This window comes from Neolamprologus brichardi, chromosome 7 (assembly GCF_056152115.1).
Source record: "Neolamprologus brichardi isolate AB-2024 chromosome 7, ASM5615211v1, whole genome shotgun sequence".
In the NCBI taxonomy this organism is placed as follows: Eukaryota; Metazoa; Chordata; class Actinopteri; order Cichliformes; family Cichlidae; genus Neolamprologus; species Neolamprologus brichardi.
In genome coordinates, this window is record NC_142110.1 from 42,174,617 (window position 1) to 42,198,438 (window position 23,822).

At 39.6% G+C, this 23,822-nt stretch overlaps 1 protein-coding gene across 1 annotated transcript; it reads left to right on the forward strand.

Moving 5' to 3' along the window:
* Positions 1–944: 944 nt before the first annotated feature.
* fam163ba (family with sequence similarity 163 member B, genome duplicate a) lies at positions 945–22,879 on the forward strand. The gene is made up of 3 exons (XM_006788718.3): positions 945–1,979; positions 18,502–18,617; positions 20,184–22,879. Exons 2-3 carry the CDS (start codon positions 18,525–18,527, stop codon positions 20,619–20,621), a joined length of 531 nt encoding a protein of 176 aa, XP_006788781.1. The 5' UTR covers positions 945–1,979; positions 18,502–18,524; the 3' UTR covers positions 20,622–22,879.
* Positions 22,880–23,822: the final 943 nt, after the last annotated feature.

Consider the following 23,822-nt stretch of genomic DNA (forward strand, 5'->3'; position numbering starts at 1 on the left):
AACCATTTAGATTCAGAGGCGGATCAACGTAGAGAATATTGTGGCACATATGGATCTCATACAGTCTTTCTCATCCACAGATATGTCCTAATATGTCCTCTAGTCTTGAGGATTTGTTAGGGACTGAGTAAGGAGAATTTTACAGAGGGACACATAAAGAAGGACTTGTCTCAGGACAGTTGTGGGATTCTAAGATAAGAAAACCTTTATTACTTCCACACGAGGGAAATTTGTTTTGTTACAGCAGAAAGTAGACAGTGCAAAGTTACATAGAAAAATTAGAAAAACACTGGAAATAAGATAAGAAAAAGATACTGTACACAACTGTACACAATAGAACAGAATAAAATGAAATACTATACACAATAGAATAAAATAGAATAGAATAAAATAAAATACAAATGCTATATCAATTAAGTATAATACAACGATGATAGAAAAGAGTGGAGTTTAATGAATGCTTTGTTCCCGACAGAGGAACGGTTTGTTTTTCCAACTTGGCTGAACCATGGGGATAGGACACGTGTATTTTTTTTTAAAATTATCTTTCTAGATTTGGCTGCAGCATAAGCGTATAGCATGAATGATTAACTGCGGTCACTGTAAGTGGGAATCTTAATTAATCTCCTCCCCTGAATGTGGCAGGAGCTTCAGGGTCCCAGTGTACATAGTGAAGGTTACTTCTCGCCACCTCCTCACCATGCTCTTGTCAGCTGTTAGTTTTTTTTGTTGGGTTTTTTTGGACAAGTGATAATGCAACTAATTTTATATCCAGTGCAGTTGTGTATCAGTGCATGTTTGTAAGTGGGCTTCAGAAATTTCGGTGACATCTTTTAACAGAGGAGCTTTGCATGCCTGGAAGTCCCGCCAAACACCTCACGCACGTCAACTTGGAAGTCGAAAATCAACAGCGTGTTGTCTCTCTCTTTTAAATCCCCCCTTCTCTCTAAGCACCCACAGCCAATCTGAGCCTGTGACTAAAGCGCCATCTCCCAGACTGTACACTCCAGGCTGCAGTTAGTAGTCTCTGGGTGTGCAGGCACTGAGCCGCCTCTGGATTTAAAGCGCAGTTTACTCGTTTCCGCGCAGTTCCGGACATCGCTCTGAAAGAATCAGCAAACGTACGGAAATCCAACAGCTACCAATATTCTTTGTGACCACTTATCTGCAGAGACTTTGTGGCTTTCTGCTGCTTAGTCGCATTTTATAAGCGAGAACGTTCACATGCGGATCATACTGTGAATAGGAAGAAAGGGGGAAATCGGAACCTGGAGTAGCACAACAACAAATATCTGACCTCGACCTCCCTGGACGGTACTGAACTGGCTGTTGAAATCGAGATGGCGAGATTTCGCATCACCCCGTCTCCTCCTCCAACACACATGCTGCCGAGGCTGATGATGATGTTTGCGTAGGAGTGTTTTATTTTGCGGACAGCTTCGGTTAACCAGTAGGAACCGTTCAAACAACTCCAGACAATCGGTGGATGGAATTGTGTGCTGCTGCCTGCCTGCTTCAAAAGCATCTTCCACAGACCACATCATACCATTGTTACCGGAGTGCTTTTCAGTGGTCTCTCTGCAAGTCCGGAACTGGAAAGAAAATGTTTTGCATGGCAACGCTGTACGTGGAGAAGTAGTCTTCAGTACAAAGAATACGAATATTAAAGGTGGACATTTTTTGTTTGTTTGTTTGCAAAGGGCGTATCTGCTAGTTTTTAATTATCAAATAAAGAGGAACCAGGCCCGGTGGGTTTTATTTTGACCTGAGTCGAACTCCAGCTCCACTTTGATCGCAGGCACTCCAGCGTTTAGTTCATATCTCTACCGACATTGGAGGCTTTTTTTCTCGGCGTGTTCACCGGTGTCATTATTCGTCACTGAGGTTGACAGACTACAGCCTGCCGAGGTCGGGACCTGAGCCCCAAGGAGCCACCCCTACCCTCAATGTGACCCGGCGAATTCCTCTTATCTCTGAAGGTAATGCTTTACCCTTGAAGGAAGAAAGATTGTGTTGTACCACGATGTTTCCTTTGTGTTTCTTTATCGACTGTGATTATCAAGTCATGCATGCTGTATTTGTTTTAGACATGGAGAAACGATAGATAGGATAGATAGATTCTAATTTCAGCACCACGGAGAGAGGCAGATACTTTCCATGTGTTAGGTTGGGAGAAGTCTACTCTTTTCCACATTTCAAAACTTAAAAGTTGTTTACATGCACTGTGTACATGTGGAGTGTTTTTCAAAATCTTTAAGTAATTTAACACAGAGAGATCGCCTGTATGTACAGACACAGTATAAAGCTTAAAGGCAGAGGGCAGCTTCAGTGCTTTGTATAAAACACATGCTGGCTGGCTGGTTTGCCACAAGCTGACAAAACAGCATGGCTTGTGAGCCACAGCTACTGTCACCAACTGTTAGCTATGGTCATATCCAAACTGTTGTATGCAGATATTTTTAGGCTTGGTGCAAATGGATCTCCAGCAGCATAAAAGCCCCGCAATGCTAAAATATCTCACTACATGGAGTTAAAATGACAAAATTCCTTAGGGAATGGTGCACATGATGCAACCCACCCTCTAGTGATTTTTTTGGAAACACTATGGTGCCTGTAGTAGCAATTAGCCAGCTAAAATGTCAACTAACCCGTGAATTTGGGCAAGGTTTAACAGTATTTTGGTCTAATAATAGAAATTATTTTAGTATTTTTAAAACTTTTTTAAATCAATTTCATTCCATATTTTTTTTCATGTTTTTGCTGTTAAGTGGATGGTTGGAGGGAGCAGAGGAGTGTAAGCAAAAGTTATTCATTCTTAGGTTAAGCTCTATTGGATGCTTTAACTACCCACGAAGCAATAATCACTGTTCTCTACTGTCTTGCTATATCTGCAGAATTAACTTGAAGTCACTGCTTATGTGTTCCCCTGTGTTTGTTTACTTGAGCTCATATTTCTAAATGTCTTACTTTCACCTGCACTTGCTGCACTTCAGCTTTGCTATACCAGGGATGGTTGGACACTTACTTAGAGTTATAACTTGCAGACCTTGCCTACATGGCAGTTCACTGGTACTTCTGTGAATCTGAGACTGTTACTGTCACATGTTATAATATTACTTTAAGCTAGTCAGTTTCTTACAAGAAAAAATATATATAGATTGTCATTTTAGAGGGCCTGAAACAATCAACAATAAGGTGGGGCTTGTGTTCCTATAGCGACCTCCTCAATGACCCTCAGATTAACCTTGGCCCCTAGGGAGATGTGTTATACTCCAGCATGTGTGTGCACACACAAACACACATTCAAACACACTGAAGTCCCCCTCTGAGCATAAGAGACTTGTCTGTCTGCTGCTGCTCTACAAGCCTCGTAGTTTTCACAGCAGCAGCAAGATGAGGAGGACAGAGGGAGCTGAAGGACAAGCAGAATGAGTAGGATGGAAAAGCAAATTTCAAAGACAAACAGGTGATGAAAAAAGATGAGGAAAGGTTTAGAGAGAAGAGCATATAGAATACAGAGCAAAATGAATGGAGAAGCAGAGAAGAAGGAAGAGGGAAGGCTTGAATAGACAAGAGTGAATGCAGTTACAGAGGCACGTCTACTTTTTCGTGGGCTTTTTCAAGTGTATTCACATATCAGCTTAATTACTGTTAAAATGCATTATATTGGGAAAGGGAATCATTATGGCTATGCTTTGGCTGACATGGAGAGGGGGATTGGAGTGGATGGGTTGAGGCTGGGGGAAGGGAATATTGCTGTTCACTGATCATGTTAAACAGTCACCACCCGTTCCGCCCTTCCTCCATGCATCACTCGTCCCCTCCCCCTCAGCATCACATTCTGCTCTCCCCTTTCAGCTACACCCTGACATGCTCACACATCCCACTCAGGCACAGATGTGTTCCAACACAGAGCCACGGTGTGGCCAACACACATTCAGCCACAGGCACATACGTGCACGCGGGCTGTTGGTCAGCTGGACTCATCCCTGTGAGTGATTTGTAAAAAACTGAAGCTCATTCAAAAGAGAAGACGAAATGTGAGGGAGGTGTGGAAAGAGAACATGAAAAGGGTGGGGAGAAATAAATAAAATCCTGTGCTTCTTTTATGACAATCCCTGTCTATTATATTTGTGCATGCCTATGGAGAGTCATAACTTACTGTTCTTCCATACAAGGGTGTTGCAGTGGTTAGCACTTTAATTTCACAGCAAGAGGGATCTGGGTTTGAATCTGCTGGTCATCTGAAGAGGTTACATTGAATAGGATGTGATGTCCTCTCACTTTTAGCCGTATTTAAACACACATGATTATCTTTTTATTCATGTTTTTTCAAAGACCGAAGAGGCACCTTTCACCTTTGACTTTTGAATCAAGTCTCAGTGTTGCTTAGATATCTGGCAAAATCATCTTCAGCGAGGTTTAGAAGGCAGCAATCATGGTCTGAATGCACTGCTGTGCCAAACACGTTTGCTTTGCCAAAGGGCAAAGCAAGTGTGTTCGCCAATTTCTCCTTTACCATATGCCTCATTTATATAGGCACAGGGTAGCAAAGCCAGAAATGACAGGTGGAAGAAAAAAGAGAAAGAAACGGGGAAAAAAAGGAAAGCGAAAGAGAATGAGTAAAATAAAAAGGGGAAACATATGAGAAAAGATATAAATAAAGGACAAGCACAAATAATTTCACCAAGTTTTTACTGTGTGTAAACATAAGTATATATGTATAAATTATTAATGTGGCATTCTTACACAAAAACCCAGTAGCATCTAGGGAGCATCACTACATTTACTTCACAAATGTGTCAATCAAAATGAGTTTTTTAGATAGTCAGACAAGTTGGAAACAAACAGTTGTTTACCTAAAACAAATTCCAGTATATTATATCTACAAACTCATAAACCCCAGTTAAGTAGGTTTTGTAGGCCAGATCATAGTTGATACTGGCAGCAGTTGTTCAGAGATACTTCTATTACTGTCTTCAGTTTGAAAACCTAAAAGGGAACGATAACAAAGGAAAAATGGGGAATCTCCCTGATAATTTACCAGCTAAAAATCAGTGTTGATGACTCAGCTGGAAGACCCGAGCTACAAAAATAAGATCCATTCTGTAAAGAGACTACATTTTTCAACTGTTGCGCAAGTGGCCTGTCTATGCCCCTCAGCACTGTATGTATATTACATAAGAAACCTAATGGTAAGCGGCACATTGCTCAGACTAAGTTTACAATTTGCATTGCATTTGTAATCTACAGTATTCATTGCAAGGACGCCTCGGGGCGTTCTCATTACAGGCTTCATGGTCCAAAGCTCTTTTCCAAGCCTCTACGCTCATCACTGGAGCATGCAAGCATTGCTGTTAATGTTAAATCTGAAACTAAAAAGTTCCAAATGTCTGCTCACTCCTTCGGAAATTGATGACGCGAAAAGGAAAGACAAGCAAGCTCAGCAAGGTCGTGAATTGCGTTACCATAAAAGTTATTAAACAAGACAAAGGTAGACATTAGAAGAGAGTATCTTATTCATAAATCTTGTTCTCTCTTTCCAATGTGTTGTATTGTATTACTCTTTTTTTTTAATTATTCTGTGCTTAATTTTGATCTGCTTGGAGATTTACATACAGAGAGTGAACTGGGTGAAGTCAATTCAGGTACAGTCAGGTTGAAACTTTTAGCAGTAAACCACCCACTCAAAAAATGAAATAGGCGATACTAAAATGTTACTCTGTAATAGCCCCGTCGCCATAGTAACTGGAGACCCATTCATACTTTTAGACACACTGCTCCTGGAGCACTGACCATTAGCACTAACAATCAAGCCATCACCAGTCTTAAGCTTAGCACATTTCCTTCAACCGTCCATCTTTACGTTCCACTAGACGTGGGCATTCGTCTCAGCCTCTGACAGCGCCCTATGCAACCTTTGTATGTCTCTTCTTTGTTCTCTGTTTATTTCTGTATTTCAGCACCCTCCTTTTGCTTGTGCCTTTCCCCCGAAATTACTGCTTCTGCTAATTTCTCCATTCCTTCACACTGTTTCTCCATCAAATACTCAACCTTCTTTTTGTTTTAAATAGTTTACTTGTACATGTCTGCTGCTGTGTCAACATGGACCTGTAGATATTTTAAGGAACCTAGATGCAGACAAAGACAAAGTATTAAGTATAATACAGGATATAATTGAGCAGTTGATGCTTTAGGGTTTGAACCTGCTGGATATTACCTAATTGAGTTGCATGTCAGAAACACAAAAGTGGTTAGCGGTCAGACATTAAACAGTTCGTTTTGTGGCAGCTTTTGTCAGTTACACTCAGTACACAATGCACAGCTTTGCCTTTAACAGCTGAACATAAACTCCATGTCTCAACATTGTTCAGAGTTCTCCTTTCTGTCATGCAGCACATGACTTGAGATGGTTACCATTAGGTCTGTTCTCACTACTGGACTGGTAGCTGAAGCAAGGGATGCAGTGATGGCACAAAATGACTATTGCCTAACTGTGAATTTACTTTGGTGCATGGATTTTTGAAGTAGGGAGCTGGAAGGTTGATCCAGCTGCTTAAGACATTTGCATTTTCACATGCATAATTTCTAGAAAAGACCAATGCTGCAGTAGATGCATAAAAAAAGCTCAAGTTTTATTTTTTAATGAAAGAAGCTTGATGCTACAATCACACAGATGTGAGCAGTATATTGTTTCTAAAGAGGCATGTTCAGGAGGAAGAAAAAGCAGAGGAACTTTGTGTCAATGCAAAATATTCATGTGAGTCACAGTTTAATTTTTTTGTGACTGTGTATATTTTTGTGTGTATCTGGTGGATATGAGCCCCCATAGGGCATTTTTCCCCCCATTTGCCACAGCTGTGTGATGAATTCACCCGTGCTTCAGATGTGTAGTAACTAGCGATCCTCCCGAGAATTTTCCGAGTTACGTAACTTCTTGTAAATGTGGTTGTTTGACAGACTCAGAATGTGCAAAGTGTTGCACAGCAGGATCTATCCATCTCCGTGTCAGCTGCAGTGTATTTGCCTGTAAATGGCACTATTGTTCAAAGTGATGCTTAAAACAGGCCACACCACTGCAAGGCAGTGTATACCAGCTGAGCACAGAGTAGAGAGGGAGACAAAGGGAGCATGGTAAATGGAAGGAAAAGCTAAAGAGTCAACGAATGGGCATAAGCAAAGAGACACAGAGGAGTAATGGGGATGGGGATATAAACTATAAACTATAAACTCTGAAGGAGAAGAGCTGACCTTAGAGAAAGCTTCCTGGTAAGCACAGAAAATAAAAATGTATACACAGCCCAATTTAGCCTATTTAAAGTTGAGCTACAACCCAGTCACTGTGAAAACATGCACTAATAACAAAAACATTGGAACACTAGCAACTGGGCCTTCTTTCAACACCGATTCTCTTCTCTTCTACTCACAAACCATATGTTGGCATCAACAGCAACAGCTGGGGTTTTGGAGAACTTAGCGCTATGATGATCAGAGTATGCTGTTATAATATGAATTGACCTTCATTACCTCTTGTTTCACTACATTTACCGTGGTATCTGGCTAGATGTGTGTGAATGTGTGTGTCCCTCAGACGCTGCATGGTACATTTAATGCATACATTTAGATGAAATATCAGATGAAATATCTATTATCCAGTGTGAGGACATTGCGATCAGGTTGCCTGTCCTTGACTGAAGAAAAGTTGAGGACTCAGACTGTAAAAACAACCTCCCTCCCTCCTCTCACACAAGGACCACACAGATGACTGTTTTTGAATTTAAGAGAGTACCTTTTAGAGAAAAGAGGGAAAAAATACATGGAAAGTGTTGCGTGGGCTGTTGAAAAGATTTCAAAGAGAGGAGATTTATGCTGGTAAAAGTGAAGCGTTTCAGGTTGCTTCAACTTCAGTTAAAGTCAAAAATACTGCAATGCCACAAAAACTATACACTCATATAATCCTACTTGTGTCACTCATGCTTTCAGGACACAGACCTTGGACTGATCAATGTGGGCATGTGCTTTTGTTCACCACACGCTTCTTTTTGACAAACTGACAACCTGTCACATACTGGGCGTAAACATGCAAACCTTACACAGCATGGGGTTTGCATGCTCTGCACCTAACAAAACTGAAGCCCAAACTTACGATTACCTCTGAGCTGTGAAGGGACTTCAAGCAGAAAGTTTGAACCATTTCCAACAGAGTAGAAATGGTTGTTTGACATCACGGCTTATGTGTTAGAGCATACGTGTCAGTAGACGGCCTCTCTGAGACGCAAGGATGCATTTCTCACCAGCCAACCAGAACTAACTAACCGGCTCCCAGGTCAAGAGCTAAAATTCAGTGAATCATGCTGTTTGCTCAGGAAGATATAGCAGAGTAGGATAAAATTCTCACTGCCGAGTGTCAAGGAGCAAAGGTCATTTAATAGCTTCCTAGCTAATTAAGGGAAATGAAAATGGAATTATATGTATTTAAAGGCATAATAACCTGAACAGACTATGTAGCCTTGAGGAAGGTTTGTGTGTGTGTGTGTGTGTGTGTGTGTGTGTGTGTTAAGACGAGGAACATGTCTGGAGAGGATTGAGGATTATGAGCTGACCACCACACCAGGACGATTCTTCTATCATGTTGCAAGTATGTCTTTAATCTGTTTAAAGAATGCTGTTAGTGAGCTTTTGTACAGCGGATTTTTCGATATTATGACTCTCCCTGTACTCTCCCTCTCACAGAGTGGGGGGCAGACATGGATGCATACGTGGTTCACACAAACTACAATGAGTACACCATACGTGTGTGTGTGTGCATATGCGTATGTGCATGTTAATTATGCCAGAATGAATTATGACTATTGAATGTTTTGTATGAAAGTATTAACCTATTATAGGGGCAGACTGGGGCGGATCATCACCTGGTAGTGTTTTATACTAACAGAGCTCTGAGTGTTACAGCAAACTGTTTCTGTTGTCATTGCAATTTCCCAGTGGTTAGATTTTGAGTGACACTGAACTTACAAGCCAGCGGTCTTATTTACAATAAATATCTTAGATTTATACATACACTAACTTTTAAGATTGTTCCTGTCAGTCAGGAATCATCATAGATAATGTGCATAAAAAAATCTATTTCGATTAGTCATGGACCAAGACAGAATGGTCAAAAAGAAAATAACTGAATCTATAAAACTAGCACCCTGTTTTTAATTCAAAGCAGGTTGCACCTTGCAATTAACATCTTTAATTGTCAATTCCTCTCACATTGTTAATAAAGCATGTGCAAACTTCACTGCAGACTTTAAAGCATTTCAACTTGTAATATCACTGCATGATGAGCTGGAGAATTTAATTTAAGATCAAAGCAAGTTTTTATGCATAACTACTAACTATGCATAACTACAAAGAGTCAAAATTGATTGTAAGCCATTTTTATGAATTAGGAGTAAACCAGAAGCAGTGTAACCAACAAGTGATCCAAATTGAATAGGCATCTATATGTGCACCCCACCTCGATTAAGGGGCTTTGCTTGGTGCTAAGACTTTAACCCTTCTCTCCACACATACGTACTCCATACATTCTCTTGACAGGAACTTAAAGCTTTCTGACTTGCGGGACTAACAACTGCTTTTCAATTCATCAACTATGATTTCAACCGACTGTAAGATCTGTTAGTCGACTTCAGCTCTCTGTGGCATCAAGATTACAGCCTGTCATTCACAGACAAGTGGTATTATTTTCACAGCGGAGGGTAGAACAGGGTAGGGCTGTGGGGAGGAGTAGGAAGTGCAGTGGCAGGCTGACAAAATGTGATTGTATGCAATTATTTTAAAATGATTTGAAAATTAAAGCTAATTTCCTTTAATATGAGAGGGCAGAACAATAAACTGACAGATAGATAGATGTCGTACTTTTTTGTCCCATTTTTATCCACATAGAAAAGGGAAACTATAGCTTTTACACTGTTCAAGACCCTTGAACACCCTGCTGAGAAGTGTGGGGAATAAGTGTGTCTGCCTCTATCTTTCAGTATTGCGTGCACTTTAACTTCTGTGCTTCTTCCACACTGACGTGATTAAGACACTTTACCTGAGCAACTCACAAGAGAACACCTATAATGAAATCACTAGAGCTAATGATTTCTCCTGTGGATTGTAAATGTAAAAGGACATCATCAGTGAGATTTGTATCTAACAGGTAAATAGCCTGTTTATAGCTTCATCAGAACAAAAAGTGATATTATTTATTCCATTTGAGTGTCTCCAAATGAGAAGTTTGTTGTTTTCAGCATGGGGATATGCAAACATTTTGGCATCCTTTTTTTTATTATTATTTGTCATTATCTATAGTGGATTTCTCCAAACACTGAGACAAAACCTAGAATTTTCTTGTTGATAAATGCTGAAGTGGATGGTGCTGCTTTGAAAACACTTGGAGTAATATATGCTCACAGGACATTGCTTAGTAGGGCTGGGTGAACATTTGGCTGCACAACTGACTTAATTCTTCATGAAAAAGATTCAACAAGGTGTTGAAAATATTCCTCTGAGAATTTGGTCAATATTTGCATGATAGCATTACACAGTCGTTGCACATTTGTCAGCTGTCAAATTCCAAAGGGGCCCTACTGGATTGAGATCTTGTGACTGTGGAGGCCATTTGAGTACACTGAACTCATTGTCATGTTCAAGAAACCACCTCAAGATGTGATTTATTGCTTTGTGGTGTGATAAAAGTGGTTTAGCATGGTTCTATGTGTTGTGCTTTCAGAGATGCTCTTCTGCATAACTTTGTTATTTGAGTTATTGTTGCCTTTCTATTAGCTCAAAGCAGTCTGGCCATTCTCCTCTGACCTCTGGCATCAACAAGGCATTTTCTCCCAGTGAACTGCTTCTGAAATATTCAGACCAGCCTGCCTGGTACCAACAACCGAGCCATGTTGAAAGTCATTTAAAATCACCTTTTCCCCCTTCTGATGTTCTGATGTTCAGTTTGAAGTTTTGGAGTCTTGACCATGACTACATGCCTGAATGCACTGAGTTGCTGCCATATGACTGACTGTTTAGATATCTGCCTTAGCAAGCAACAGATGTGCATAATTACTATCATACTAGTATTATAATACCATGATATTGTACCATGACATTGCCAAACATATACTCCTAAAATAAATTGGGACTGCTGTTAAAAAACAAATAGTCAACGTCTAAAAATGCTATTAGCAAGGAAGGAAAGTCATGCCCCATTACTTTAGTCCTTGCACAACACATTTAAAGTTATAGGAGTACCTTCTACCTCAGTTTGCAATTTGAACTGGAAGAACAACTAAGCAAGGTCATTTAGATAGATGAGACACATTTAGCAAGCTGTATAATTAAATGGAGAGACCCCCAGGTCACTGTTAAGTCCTTAAAATGTCCTCATGGTGCTATATTCACACAAGCCAAGAGCCATTTTTATGATATATCATTCATAGAGGGGCACTAATTACAGACATGTTGCCTAGGTAATGCTAGGACACACAGGATGGATGAAAACGATTGCTGTCTACCAAAGAAAAAAGCACCTCAGTTATCCTGAGCTTTACCTCAGGATAGGTGTGTGTTGTCATTATTCTTGAAGGTGGATGCAGGGACACAAATGCTGGCAAAAGATATTTTGTGCACCAGGTGATATTTTATGCGGGTATAGACTGAGTCAGGGACACAGAGTTGAGTAATGCCAGTCAGGGTCAGTGCTACCCGAGAGGATAATGTAGAGCAGGTTCATTTAACAAGGCTAAAGGAAAAAAGTAGAAGCCATTTAAAAAAAAAAAGAAGAAAGAAAAAGAAAAAAGAGTGCACTTCAAACTCATATTAGGAAAAGTGGATGTGATTTTTTTAACATTTATGTCACTGCCTGCATGTGCTTTAACATGTTAAACAAACTAGAAACTTAAGTTGTAGTTTTTCATGTAGTTTTTAGTGAATTTTTTTAAATTTAATTCAATATTTCAAATTTGATTGCCACATTGAATTTTATGATTATTGCTCAAAAAACCTGGCTTTGATTGCAACAATCTACACAGTCATACTCTTGCAGAAGTTAACCTTGAAAGTGTAGGTTCATCGATCGCTATAGATAAAAGATTAATGCAACACTCATAGCCAAGACTCGAGAGAATCACTGCATTCCTATAACACTGATGGACTGATACTGAGCATTATTAATCCAGATTAACATTACCCACAGTTCAGTCAGAGTATATATTTTGCAAGTAGTCTTCAGTTTCAGCTGACATGTTGACTTGTTGCAGTTGGGGTTTTTTTGTTTGGGGGGTGGGGGTTATGCAGTACAAGACTTTCCTATTTAAAATTGATAGAGAAAGCAGTGGGGGACACAGACAATCACAGAAGACAAACTTTCTCACAAATTTACATCCAGGACAGAATTTTTGAGAAGAGGGTATGGACTGGTGACCCCACCTTTACCCCTTTGTCAAATGGAAAGGCCCTAGCCCCAATGTGACTCTAAATTTTAAACATGATAAAGAAAATGTATAACAAGTGATTATCTATTTTGATTATGCAAACAATTTTTGGAGATGGTGTATCGGAATTTCAGGAGCAGGACCACGCCTCCAAACACACTTCATCTATATAGGTTCACCCAGTTCTGCAAGCTGTCATTCTCGTTTACGTGCCCCACCCTCCCTCCCCTTTTCAATTCTTTAACTTCTTCACTTCTATTTAGTACATGGGAATCTGCCAGGCCCGGGAGCCGTCGCCAGTCCCCTTCGAGGCCTTCCCCAAACCACAGCTCAATTCATGTCCAAGCATTCAACTTTACCTACTAAAACGCTGTCAAACCTAAAATGAGGACATGGGCCCAGCTAGTGAAACATGATTTATATGCAAAATCTACATACAGTTCAAAGAGATTTCACATCTATCTATCAATAAGAGCTGCTCTATGGTGGTAAAACACTGTATAATAGGAAGAAATAAGGACTGTCTGACATCCCTCAAATCTGATCCAGTGGAAGCACGGAGCTCTCGCATCTCTCACGCACATCTACACCGGGAGGAGTCGTGATCTGAGGGACAGACGCAAGCGAGGGGACATGTTAGCATAAACACAAAAAGATTAAGATGAAAGATGAAAAGACAAAAACTCAGGGAGTACAGATGTCATGGAAAAAACAAATGCTAACAAACACAGGTTCCTGTTCTCTTTTCTCATTTTTCCTTCCATCCTTACCTTTGCCACATGAGCAGAGCAAAACAAAATGAGAAATCCTTGATTCAAAGCTTTCATTTTAAAGTAACACAATGTGCTGTCCACTTTTACATTTCTCTCTATTTCACTTTTTGATATCATGACATCATTACAAGCATTACTTTTGATTAAGTTCACAGGTCGGCAGAAATTTTGACTGTGGAATCATCTGAAATAACTAATTAAAGTTATGAATGCAAAAGGAACACATTTTCTCTGTGTGCGTCATGCCTGTTAGATCACAGGTTTCAAAAAAACGTTTGCAAATGATACACCTATGCATCCTCACTCTCCTGTAAAGCTTCTCTCTCTTTGAGATGCACTTCAGAAATTGAGTTTCTGACCTCATTTTCCAGGTCACAGGCAGGAGGACAGAAGAGAGGTACAAAAATGGAGAAGTAAGGCCACAAGATGTGCTTTTTACAAAATTAATACAGAAACCAAAGCCTCAAAACGAAATGACGAACAAAATGACATAATGTCTTCCAATAAAAGTATACATCCTGCAGGTTGAAATTATGTCATTTATACTAGTTGAGTGCTCCCTGATTGCGCAGCTTATTAAAGAGCAAGGACTCATTACGGGCCAAAAAACTGTAATCAGACAGAGTTGATGAGGCATTGTTGTTTTCTGTGTGTCCCTATATTCATATTTTGGAACTTTGTTACCAGTTAAGATTGTGAGATTGAAAACTGGAGCTACTGGAGCAGAAACGTGAGCACTTCTTTCGTTAAATAATGCATACTTCTCAGGAGGCTTTGGATCTTGTCATTTCCGTAAAGAACCATGTGTAGGTACACTCTGTCGTTGTAAATGTGTGTAAAATCACTCTTTGACAGCTACCATTATAACAGAGCTCTTCCCATTGTTCTCAGGGCATGTTATTGTCTCTTGTGTGTTACTCGAATCCACCACCTACTGCGTACTTCTTCCCCACTGAACTGAAAGCCTGTCAGCAGCCATTATTCCAAGCAAGACCTTTTGCTGTGATCCCTGCCATGTTTCATCGAAGCGTGGCATTTTATTCCAAAGCCCTCTGTCTGAGCATGTTAGCTACTACTAAAATTATTGCATGTGAGTGTTTGTGTGTGTTTGTGTGCGAGTGTGCACACGGCTATTCTTCTTTTGCCCCTAACTCTTGTCATTCCTGTGGACGAATACCAGCAAAAGCAGCTGAGTGGACAAGATTGTCTCTCTCCAGTATTTCACTATTTCACAATGGGGTCTGGATTGCGTATATGCACGCGTCTGTGCGCGTACGAGCGTGAGTGTGTGTGGTTAAATAATTAACACTGTTTGTCGCCTTGCTGCAACACATCGCTCACACACTGATCTGATTAATGTGGCCCCAGGAGATACACAGCACCAGCCTAGCCTGCAGAATGAGAAATGCTACATGCACGTGTGTGTGTTTTTGTGCACACCATAATAACTTTCATGAAGGAATATCAGTGAGAAAAGTCAGAAATCAGCTGTCATCATTTGAGACAAGACAGAAAAGGATTTGTATGACACCGAGTCAGAATTATGTGCACGCAGTCCTGATCATGGATGTGCTCATTCTTTTGGCCTGGTGCCTGACAAACCACTTCAATTAAGCAAGCTGCAACTGGCACAACACTAATGTCTTTTACAAAGGAACTTTTTTGTATATTGCACCTACACATGTAAGGAACATTTGATTTCACATATGGGCTATTAAGGGCAACAGTCTAATGTTGGCAGTCCAGCTAATTTTTCTCTTACGTTGTTCATGCTTATATATGATGTGTGCTGATGTGTGAGGTGTTGCTGAGAATCTCACACAATGTTGAGATGCTGAGGATTGACGATGGGGATCCCGGACCTGGCAGATCCCCCCGGTACCTCTGACAGATGGTGATAAGACATATGACCGCAAGGCAGCTGTTTGGAGTGTGGCTCTATGGTTTGATTTTTTAAATTATTCATAAAATATAAACAAGACCTACAAATAAAAAAAAAAAAATAGGACCTATACAGACACTCTAGCATATAGAATAGTTAGTAATATGTAAAAGTGGTTGTGACTGTACTTTTGTGATCAGGGCTCCTTGACTTTGGAGCATGCTCTCTGAACAGATCCCACATGCAGAGTCAGTGGTTTCTTCTTTTTTGACTTACTTGTGTTGTCTCCTTTTAATCTTTATTACAGGTTTTATTCATTTTTTCCTTCACTGGTATTTATTTATTTATACTTTTGGAATGTTTTATTTTCTGTTCTTTTCATTTTAAATTTATCTCACTATAACTGGAATTTTATCTCAGTTTTGTTTGAGCTTAATGTTTGACTTTAAGATTCATTTACATTTAGAGGATGCATTTTTAATTGTCTGTAGACAAGTGTTATTTTCTAAAAAAAAAAAAAAAAAAAAAAAAAGCAACAACAACAACAACAACAACTAACTTTCTAGTATTTTATTTTTAAATTTAAATGTAATTTTGATCATTTCCTTTTGAAACCTGTTTTTGTAGGCCGTGTACTGCTCTATGTCACCATCTGCTGGTGAAACAAAAAAGACACTAGTCAAGGTTTTCAGATTGAAAATTGATATTAAGGTCTAAAAGCCCAACACTGATGATCTGGTCTCATGCTGAGTTTGCACTGAAGGTATTCAGTATAAGCAGCACTAATTATTAGGTGCTTGAGAATCTGTGTTGGTTACTTAAATGAGGCCACACAGGTCTACACACATACTGGGATCATCTGTTACGTGATGTTGTCTTTAGTCGTCCTTAAATCTAATTCCACCTTTATAAACCTGTGCCCTGTGGTCTTAAAAGGATGCAGGTAAATGCTGCAGACTAAATAATACTCATTTATACTGCCCCAGCACCCTAAACATATAACTTTTTAATTCATGTGCCCATCTTTTTATTATTATCATCATTATTATTATATATTTATTATTTAAGAAGTCTTTAACTTTAATAATAACTGATTATTAAAGACCAGCATGTCATATTTTAGGCAGAAAACATTGGCTTTCATCTTCATATTGTCCATGAACATCCAGGATATTGCCCACAGATTCTGGAGAAAGATGATAAATATTTAACTTTGTTGACTTGCTATTCATTCAGCTTATCTATTGCTTGAAGCTGGAAGGTGGCAGACAATTGGTCTTTAAAACAGCTGCTTGCAATCATCCAAAAGAGCCCCTGCAGTAAGAGTGGCCCGGAAAAAAGTAAGGTTGCAGGTTATAAAATCAAATAAAACAGGGTATATTTTTACAGTATTTTACAATAATAACCAAATGTTAGTGTAGCTTTAAGTTCATCAATAAATACATAAAACTCAAACATTTCAAGGTCTGATAGTCTGCACGCAAATCATTAAACTACTAATGCTCAGTTCCTATTGCTCATGTTACAAAGGCTTAGCCTAGCCACTGTCACTTTTCTTATGCACTCTACTAAATAAAGGTGCAAAACATTGATACACAAACATTGCTTAGCGCCACCTGAACATACTGTTCTCTTATTCTCCTGGCAACCATATTGCCATCGAATCACCACGTTTCCCTATCAATTAAACTAGAAGCCTTAAGGCCAAAACGCTCTGTTCTTTCTTGTCCTCCATATTGATTTGGTTGGTGCACTGTGTGGCCTGCAGATTGAATTAGAGTCCAGCTGAATTGAAGCTTGAGTGAGGAGAAGCTGTGCTGTGTTTGTCGATAGGGCTGGTAGCTACCATAGAGACATCTATTCTGACTTTATAAAGCATCTCACATCATGCTGAGAGATTATTTTATACAGTCTACGGTTTAAACAGTTTCACTTAAATCTAATGACTGTGTGAGAAGGTCACTGTGTCAGGTGTCATACTAAATACCAAATGCCCAGTGACACACAGCTGACAGTAAACTTAATGTGAGTAAGCTGATGGATGTTCAGCATTGCTCACATCATGTTATAAAAGCAGAAGTCAGGGTAAACTGGATACTGCAAGATTTGGTGGCAGTCCTGTTTATTTTTAGTATTTCTTTTTTAGTGTTTGCCCATGTCACATTTAAGTTAGATCTTGACAACATAGACCTATACTGCAGTGTGCTTGTTGCTGTTAATGGCTTGCACCAATGAGTCATAGCTTAGCAACAAGCCTGCTGGCCTATTTTTGGTTTCAAGCAATTATCCACAATGTAGTGTGTTGGTGCGGTTCTATGACACTTCCAGATTGCGGCTATAATGAAGGGAAAGGGTCTGTGCCCACATCTGATAAGTGCCTTCAAGATTTTTCAAAAATGTTAAATATCACTGAGATTGAATAATAACATATGAATTATACACCACTGTGTGATTACTTTCACTATTTTAGCTTCTTAAATGGAACCACGGAGCTAATGGACCTGTCTTCTTATGATATTCTGTAGAATTCACGCTGCATAATTTCCACCTTGATGTGAAATGTAAACCAAGAAATTTCAGCCAACAAGTATCAATCAAAAATACTCCAGTCTGACTTGTGGCTTGGAAGCTGTGAATACATAAAAGAAAACTTAGAAACAAGACAGGCAATTGAGCACTGTAATATGTTATAACTTAATAAATCCACTTTCAAATTTCCTGGGTTTGCATTTGCATTTCTCTTTGCTTTGACCTTTGACTTAATATCAGAATTCACAGGTCACGGCTGCTTACTTGCAACAGTCCTGCTGATTGATCTTTTGACGATCTGCTTTGCACACCACCTCACATTATATTGTTTTTGGACGGGTTCCTATCAGTTCTTTGTTGAACCACAGCAGCATGAAGAATATCTCGGTGAGCTTGACTGCAAATTTTACTTGCCGCATCATTTCTCCAAACTGACTGCACCCTGTTGTTGTTGCATTTCTCGTCATCTATCTGTGCAACCGTTTACCTCTTTCCTCTCAACATTTCTGCAATTCATCCTTTTTTTCCGTCCTCCCGCTGAACAGATTCTCCCCCTCACTCACACACTTCTTTTTTTGGTGTGTGTTTCAGTCTGAGATGCTGTCTATATTATAAGCAGCACTTGTGGGATGATTCTATTACATGTCTCCTAGCTGCTGGATAATTCAATAAGCACCACTGAGATGACACACAGTTATAATCTACTTAATGAAGCTACTGAACTGATGAATTGTGTGCCTTTTTGCTCCTTCATTTCACCCCCTACCCTCCTCTATGCTCCAACTCTTTCCACCCACCACCACCCCCTGTCTCTTCCTTTCTTCCCCTCCTTCCCTCCTCTTCCTCTTTGCAGGGTGTTGATGGAGAGCAATTCGAATGACAGCCGGGACTGTGGTCATCACTGGTGGAATTCTAGCTTCGGTTATATTACTCCTTATCATCGCAGTATTGTGCTACTGTAGGCTGCAGGTGAGACTTCATCATCTGTTTTTTTCATTCTATTTACTTTTTGCAGAACTGCAGGTAAGAGATTGTACTTTGAGTTGAGTAATTATGCTGCTTTAATCTGTAAAACTATGCTAATGCATTGTCAATTGTATATGATTCTAGTGGAAACGGAAAACCAATTGAGAGCAAGGTTTTCAAAAAAAAAATTAAATTACACAACTGATCATTCAAAACATAAAACGGACAGAGGACAAAGACCCCCGGCTCTGTCAGCCCAGGATTAGAAACTCATTACAATTATTGTGAGTTCATCACAATTTGAACAATCTCATTTCATTTTTTGTTACCATACAAATCGTATGAAAAACAGGAAAGGAATCTTAGCAATCACCTAAAGTAGTTTTCAGCGGTCTGTAGGCGAGCTAAAAATCTACCTAACGTTGTTGGCTGCTGACACCCATCAATACTGGCATTTATTTCCACACCTGTGCAACTGAGCAAGATGTGGACAGCAGGCAGAATGGCAAAGATTTCAGTAGTGAACCTCAGTATGTGTTGAGACACGTCTTTCTTTTCTCCCTTCAGAAAGTAGAGACTGTCGTTTTTGGCACAGTAACAACCATGCCTCATTTTAGCAAGGTAATAAACAAGGCCAAGTGTTTGTCATATGTACTGACTTGGACATCTTTAAGCACTGGTTGATGAGTTGCTGCTGAGGTAGTTGTCTTTCCCGTCTCTGCTGAGGAGCTGTTAAAGTGAAGGTTGAGCTCTTGGATGCCTCCCTAACAACCAACTCGAGGAGGATACCTGGTGGTTCCACACTTCTTTCATATCACAATTATTAAGGCCTAAGCTTTATAAATGGTTTTACACATTTGCTCCTTGTCTCATGGAGAATTCCTCAGTTTTCTCGATTTTCATGCTAACATTCAGCATTACCTGTGGGAGTTTGCCACAGGTAGACTTCCCTCAGGTTCTAATTTATATGAACCGGTTTTGTCGTGCAGTAGCAAAAATAATTTTAATTAAAAATGTTTTCATTTCTCTCTTTAAAAGAAAATTGCCCCCAAAATCATTGTTATTAAGTGTGAATTAGTTAAATTCATATTACGTGTACAAAAAGTGAAGGGGCCTATGAATAGTAACTTAGTGTGTGTGCTGTGGGAGTGAAAAGATGAATAAGAAGCAAGGTTTAAAGCTTCTCAGATAAAAGCACTACATAAATGCAGTCCATTTACCGTGATCCTCTGGGAACCCAGGTAACATAGCTAGAGGGAAACTGTAAGATCCTTTCCTGACAACATTTCTCTGGATCAAAAGTAATCCCCAAATTACAGCAGATATTAGATGGCAAGATGCCAGGAATTAATTTGAAAGCTAGGTCATACCACAACCATAATACCTCAGCTGAAAACTGGAGCCTGTTTACAACACAAGAGAACCCTTCAAGAGATAATTGAGTGATCATTGAGACAGCTCTTTCTCATGCACATTTGACATCATTTGGTACTTTTTCTTCTTTCTTCTCTCGTCACCACTTTTTTCATCTTTGCCCATCTCCCACATTTGTCCCTCTGTTTCTATCAGTATTATTGCTGCAAGAAGGAAGAGTCTGAGTCGGAGGAGGAGGAGCCAGACTTTGCCGTTACATCTCACCTCCCGCCGGTTCACTCCAATCACAACATTGTGGCGGCTACAGCCGCCGCCTCCTCCATCCCAAATGGCCCTGCCCTTTTTTCCACCCCTCCAATGGCCAGGAAACTGACACGATCGCAGACCTTCTGCCCATCCTGTACACACTATGAGATGCCTTTCTACCTCCAGCCACCTCAGCCGCAGCTCCACCACCAACCAGATGGGTTGAGGAACGGAGGGGACCGGATCAGCTATCGCAGTGTCCAGCAGCAGGATCTGGACCTGCCAGTGCCTGTAAACATTTCAAACTATCGTAAACCAAACCTTGCCCGTTCAGTTACCATGAGGGACATGTTCACACGCAGCTGTAGCATCAGCACTGATGTTTAGCTGGGTAAGGTTTAACTCAGTTTAAGCTGATTCTTACATTCATCTGAATGGCCTGGGCTGGACTGGGCTTGAGTGAGACTGTGTTTTTGTCGTCTTGACCTGTGTAGTCTGATCTAGTCTGGTCTCATTCTACCAGTCACCTTTTGCAGAATGGAGGACTCAGCTGGCTCTCAGGACAGTTTTTTCAAAGGTACTATGCTCAGGTCCTCACACTTGGACCAAGACAAAGTGTTTAAAATGTTAAATTACCAACAACATAAACTCGTTTTGAATCTTTTTTTTATTTAAAGATTAATTAATTTCTTTTATGATCTGATAAAGTCTGTGTTGCCCTACTTCCTCTGGGCTCCTCTACCGTGGCCTGTAGGATAGGCAGATTCATGACATGTCAAAATGATGTAATCAGTAGGGATTTCTCTCTTCCAGAGCTGCTACAAACAGAATATGATTAGGAAAAGTCCAGTGTTTCCCTATCTTATGATGGGATTATCTGTCTGGTCCTCCATCCACAGATTATAGAGGTTATGAAATATCACTCACAGCCAGTGGAGGAGGGAGCGGGTTGTTGTGTTTAGCTGCCACCCCGCAGACATTTTCGACAGACGTAACTTATGCCATAACATTTTAAGACGTAAAGGGCTCACAGAAGATTTCCCTCATCCTTTCATAGAGTCGCATAGTTTGATGAAAGGCTGGTTTCTTGGAGCATCTGTTTCTTGGAGCATCAAAACACAGTGTATATACAGTATTTTACACTTCAGAAGAGAAAAATCTCTGCATTCTTGCAGGCAGTGTGGACGAGGTGCCAAAAAGGTTTTTGATCTTCATTTGTGTGCATATATGTGAGGATACCGGCAAGCATGTTTGTGTGTGTGTGTGTGTGTGTGTGTGTGTGTGTGTGTGTGTGTGTGTGTGTGTGTGTGTGTGTGTATCTCAATTAATTGTTAACAAGTTTTATTCCATCCAGTTATACACAACAGGTCATCCATGTGTACAATGAACCCAGAGGTGGGCTGCAATAACATTTTATTGTAAGGTGTGAAGCGATTATATTGTTTCTTTAACCTAAATTTATCTTAATGCAAAGAATGACCCAAACAGATTAAATAACAAAGAAAATGGATTTGCAACTATTTTGTACCTGTTTATTTTACTAATTAATGCTATAACACTGACTCAGTCAGAAACGCAAAACATTTTTACAGCAACACCGTAAGCTTCCAATGTGAACCCGATTATAGTTCTTCACTGAAGTTAGTGAACGTTCACTACATTCCTTGTGTTCTGTCTGATTTATTGATGTATGGATTCCTGGGCTAAAGATTCACCTTTAAAGGCACATCTATAAATATTTAAGAGGCCATAACATACACTGTAGTCTCTTCCCTTTCTCCATTCATTGGACTGAGGAATATATGCTCTTGCTCCGAGGTACTCAGTGTTCCTTCTTGGGATTGTTTTTATTTTCTGCGCTTGGCTGACTGGCCTGGCTGGAGGGCTAATTTTCTGACTGGAGGAGCAGTTGGTGACTTTTATGGACAGAGAACACACTAATAATAAGTTAAATCATTTACTGCTTGAATTCAAAAGAGGAAATGCCCGTGGTTGTGGGAGGGACTTGAAGTTGATTGGATTGTTCTTTCTGGACCCACCTACCACTCTCTTGCAAATGGATGGTAAATGCTGTTGTACTTCTTCTCCATTTTTCTGTCTTTTTTTAAATTACTCATTTATTTTTTCCAAACTGTGAAACAGTGAGTAATTTGGTTTTTTTTTTTTTTAGGTTTTTTTCCTTTGTAAAATGTGCTTTCCTGCAAATACACTAAGCCACAGTACACACGTTTGTAAATCTAACTTTGCGAGGACATTCATTTACGTTCCCCGGTCCCTCATCCTAACTGTCACAAGCTGCCAAATCCTTACCTGTGTAATCTGAACCTCATTCGACTCATAACCTTAAAGCCAAGTTAAAACAACAAGTTAAACTTGAAAAAGCGATGAGGGGCACAAATGTCGTCCATCCCAGTACTCTCTCAATTTTAAACTTGTCCTCACAAAGATAGCCATATAAGTACACTCACACATGCAGACATGCAGACACACACAATAGTTCTCAATGTTCTTATTTGTTAATCTAAAACTATGTGACAGTTGCACAGGAAATTTAGTGCCATAAGGAAGTATAGAAGAAATTTATTATTATTATTATTATTATTATTATTATTATTATTATTATTATTATTATTATTATTATTACAAGTGTACAAGTGTATATTGAAATGCAGTGTTGCTTTTACCTTGAAGTATTTGAATTACTTGCTTTATTTTATGATTCAGCTGGTTTTTCAGACTCGGTACAGTACTGCAGAAAATGTTTCTGTTCTTGTTTCTAATGTATAACTGACAGACACATTGTTGCTAATAAAACAGTATGAAAATCTTCCTTTTTCTCATTCTCATTCATCTTCTAGATGAGTCACAAACCTCAGGGGTCATTTACTGCATTCATATTTGTGCACGAAGATGCTTGCGTTGGTGAACTTTTATACAAAATTGAGGCTTTTCAGAAAAAGATTTCATTAGCGTGCATTAATGTAATCAGAATGTGTATAGCACACTGGACACTACTAATCGCACGTGATCTTCTAAATGCAGGTTAAATATCAGCAAGCCGAAGTGCTTCGTGTGGAGGAGAATTCTCCAAGCAATAAATGTAACAAATTTTGTCTTGCAGGAATAGTTTTGTTGAGATTGCTCTCTAATGGAAAATTATTTTTTCTTTGTATTTCAGGGGTTTTTTGTTGTTGTTTTTTTTAAACAGCAATCTAATTCTGTTTCATTGGGTGTGTATGTTGCCAGTTTGTTGTTGAAGGACTTAATGAGCTGACATCTGTGGCTCATATTGGCTCAAAGAGGGATTTTATTGTTATTGCCATGGACCATCTGAAAATTGTGCTCTCTAAAGCTTACATGTGTAAATATATCTAAAGGTGAACCATTAAACTTACTAATATTGTTTTTCAATATCAATTTCAGCTATGCAGCAACAGATCAAACAATAACATAAGAAAGCAGTGATTCCTGCTGAGGCTTGGACTACAGCAGGAGCAATAAAGTCTGTTTATATACAGGTTCTGTCTGCCCTTAGGCAACAAGGTGAGAGCCATGACAGCAAACACAACTTAACGGGAAGGGTAACAA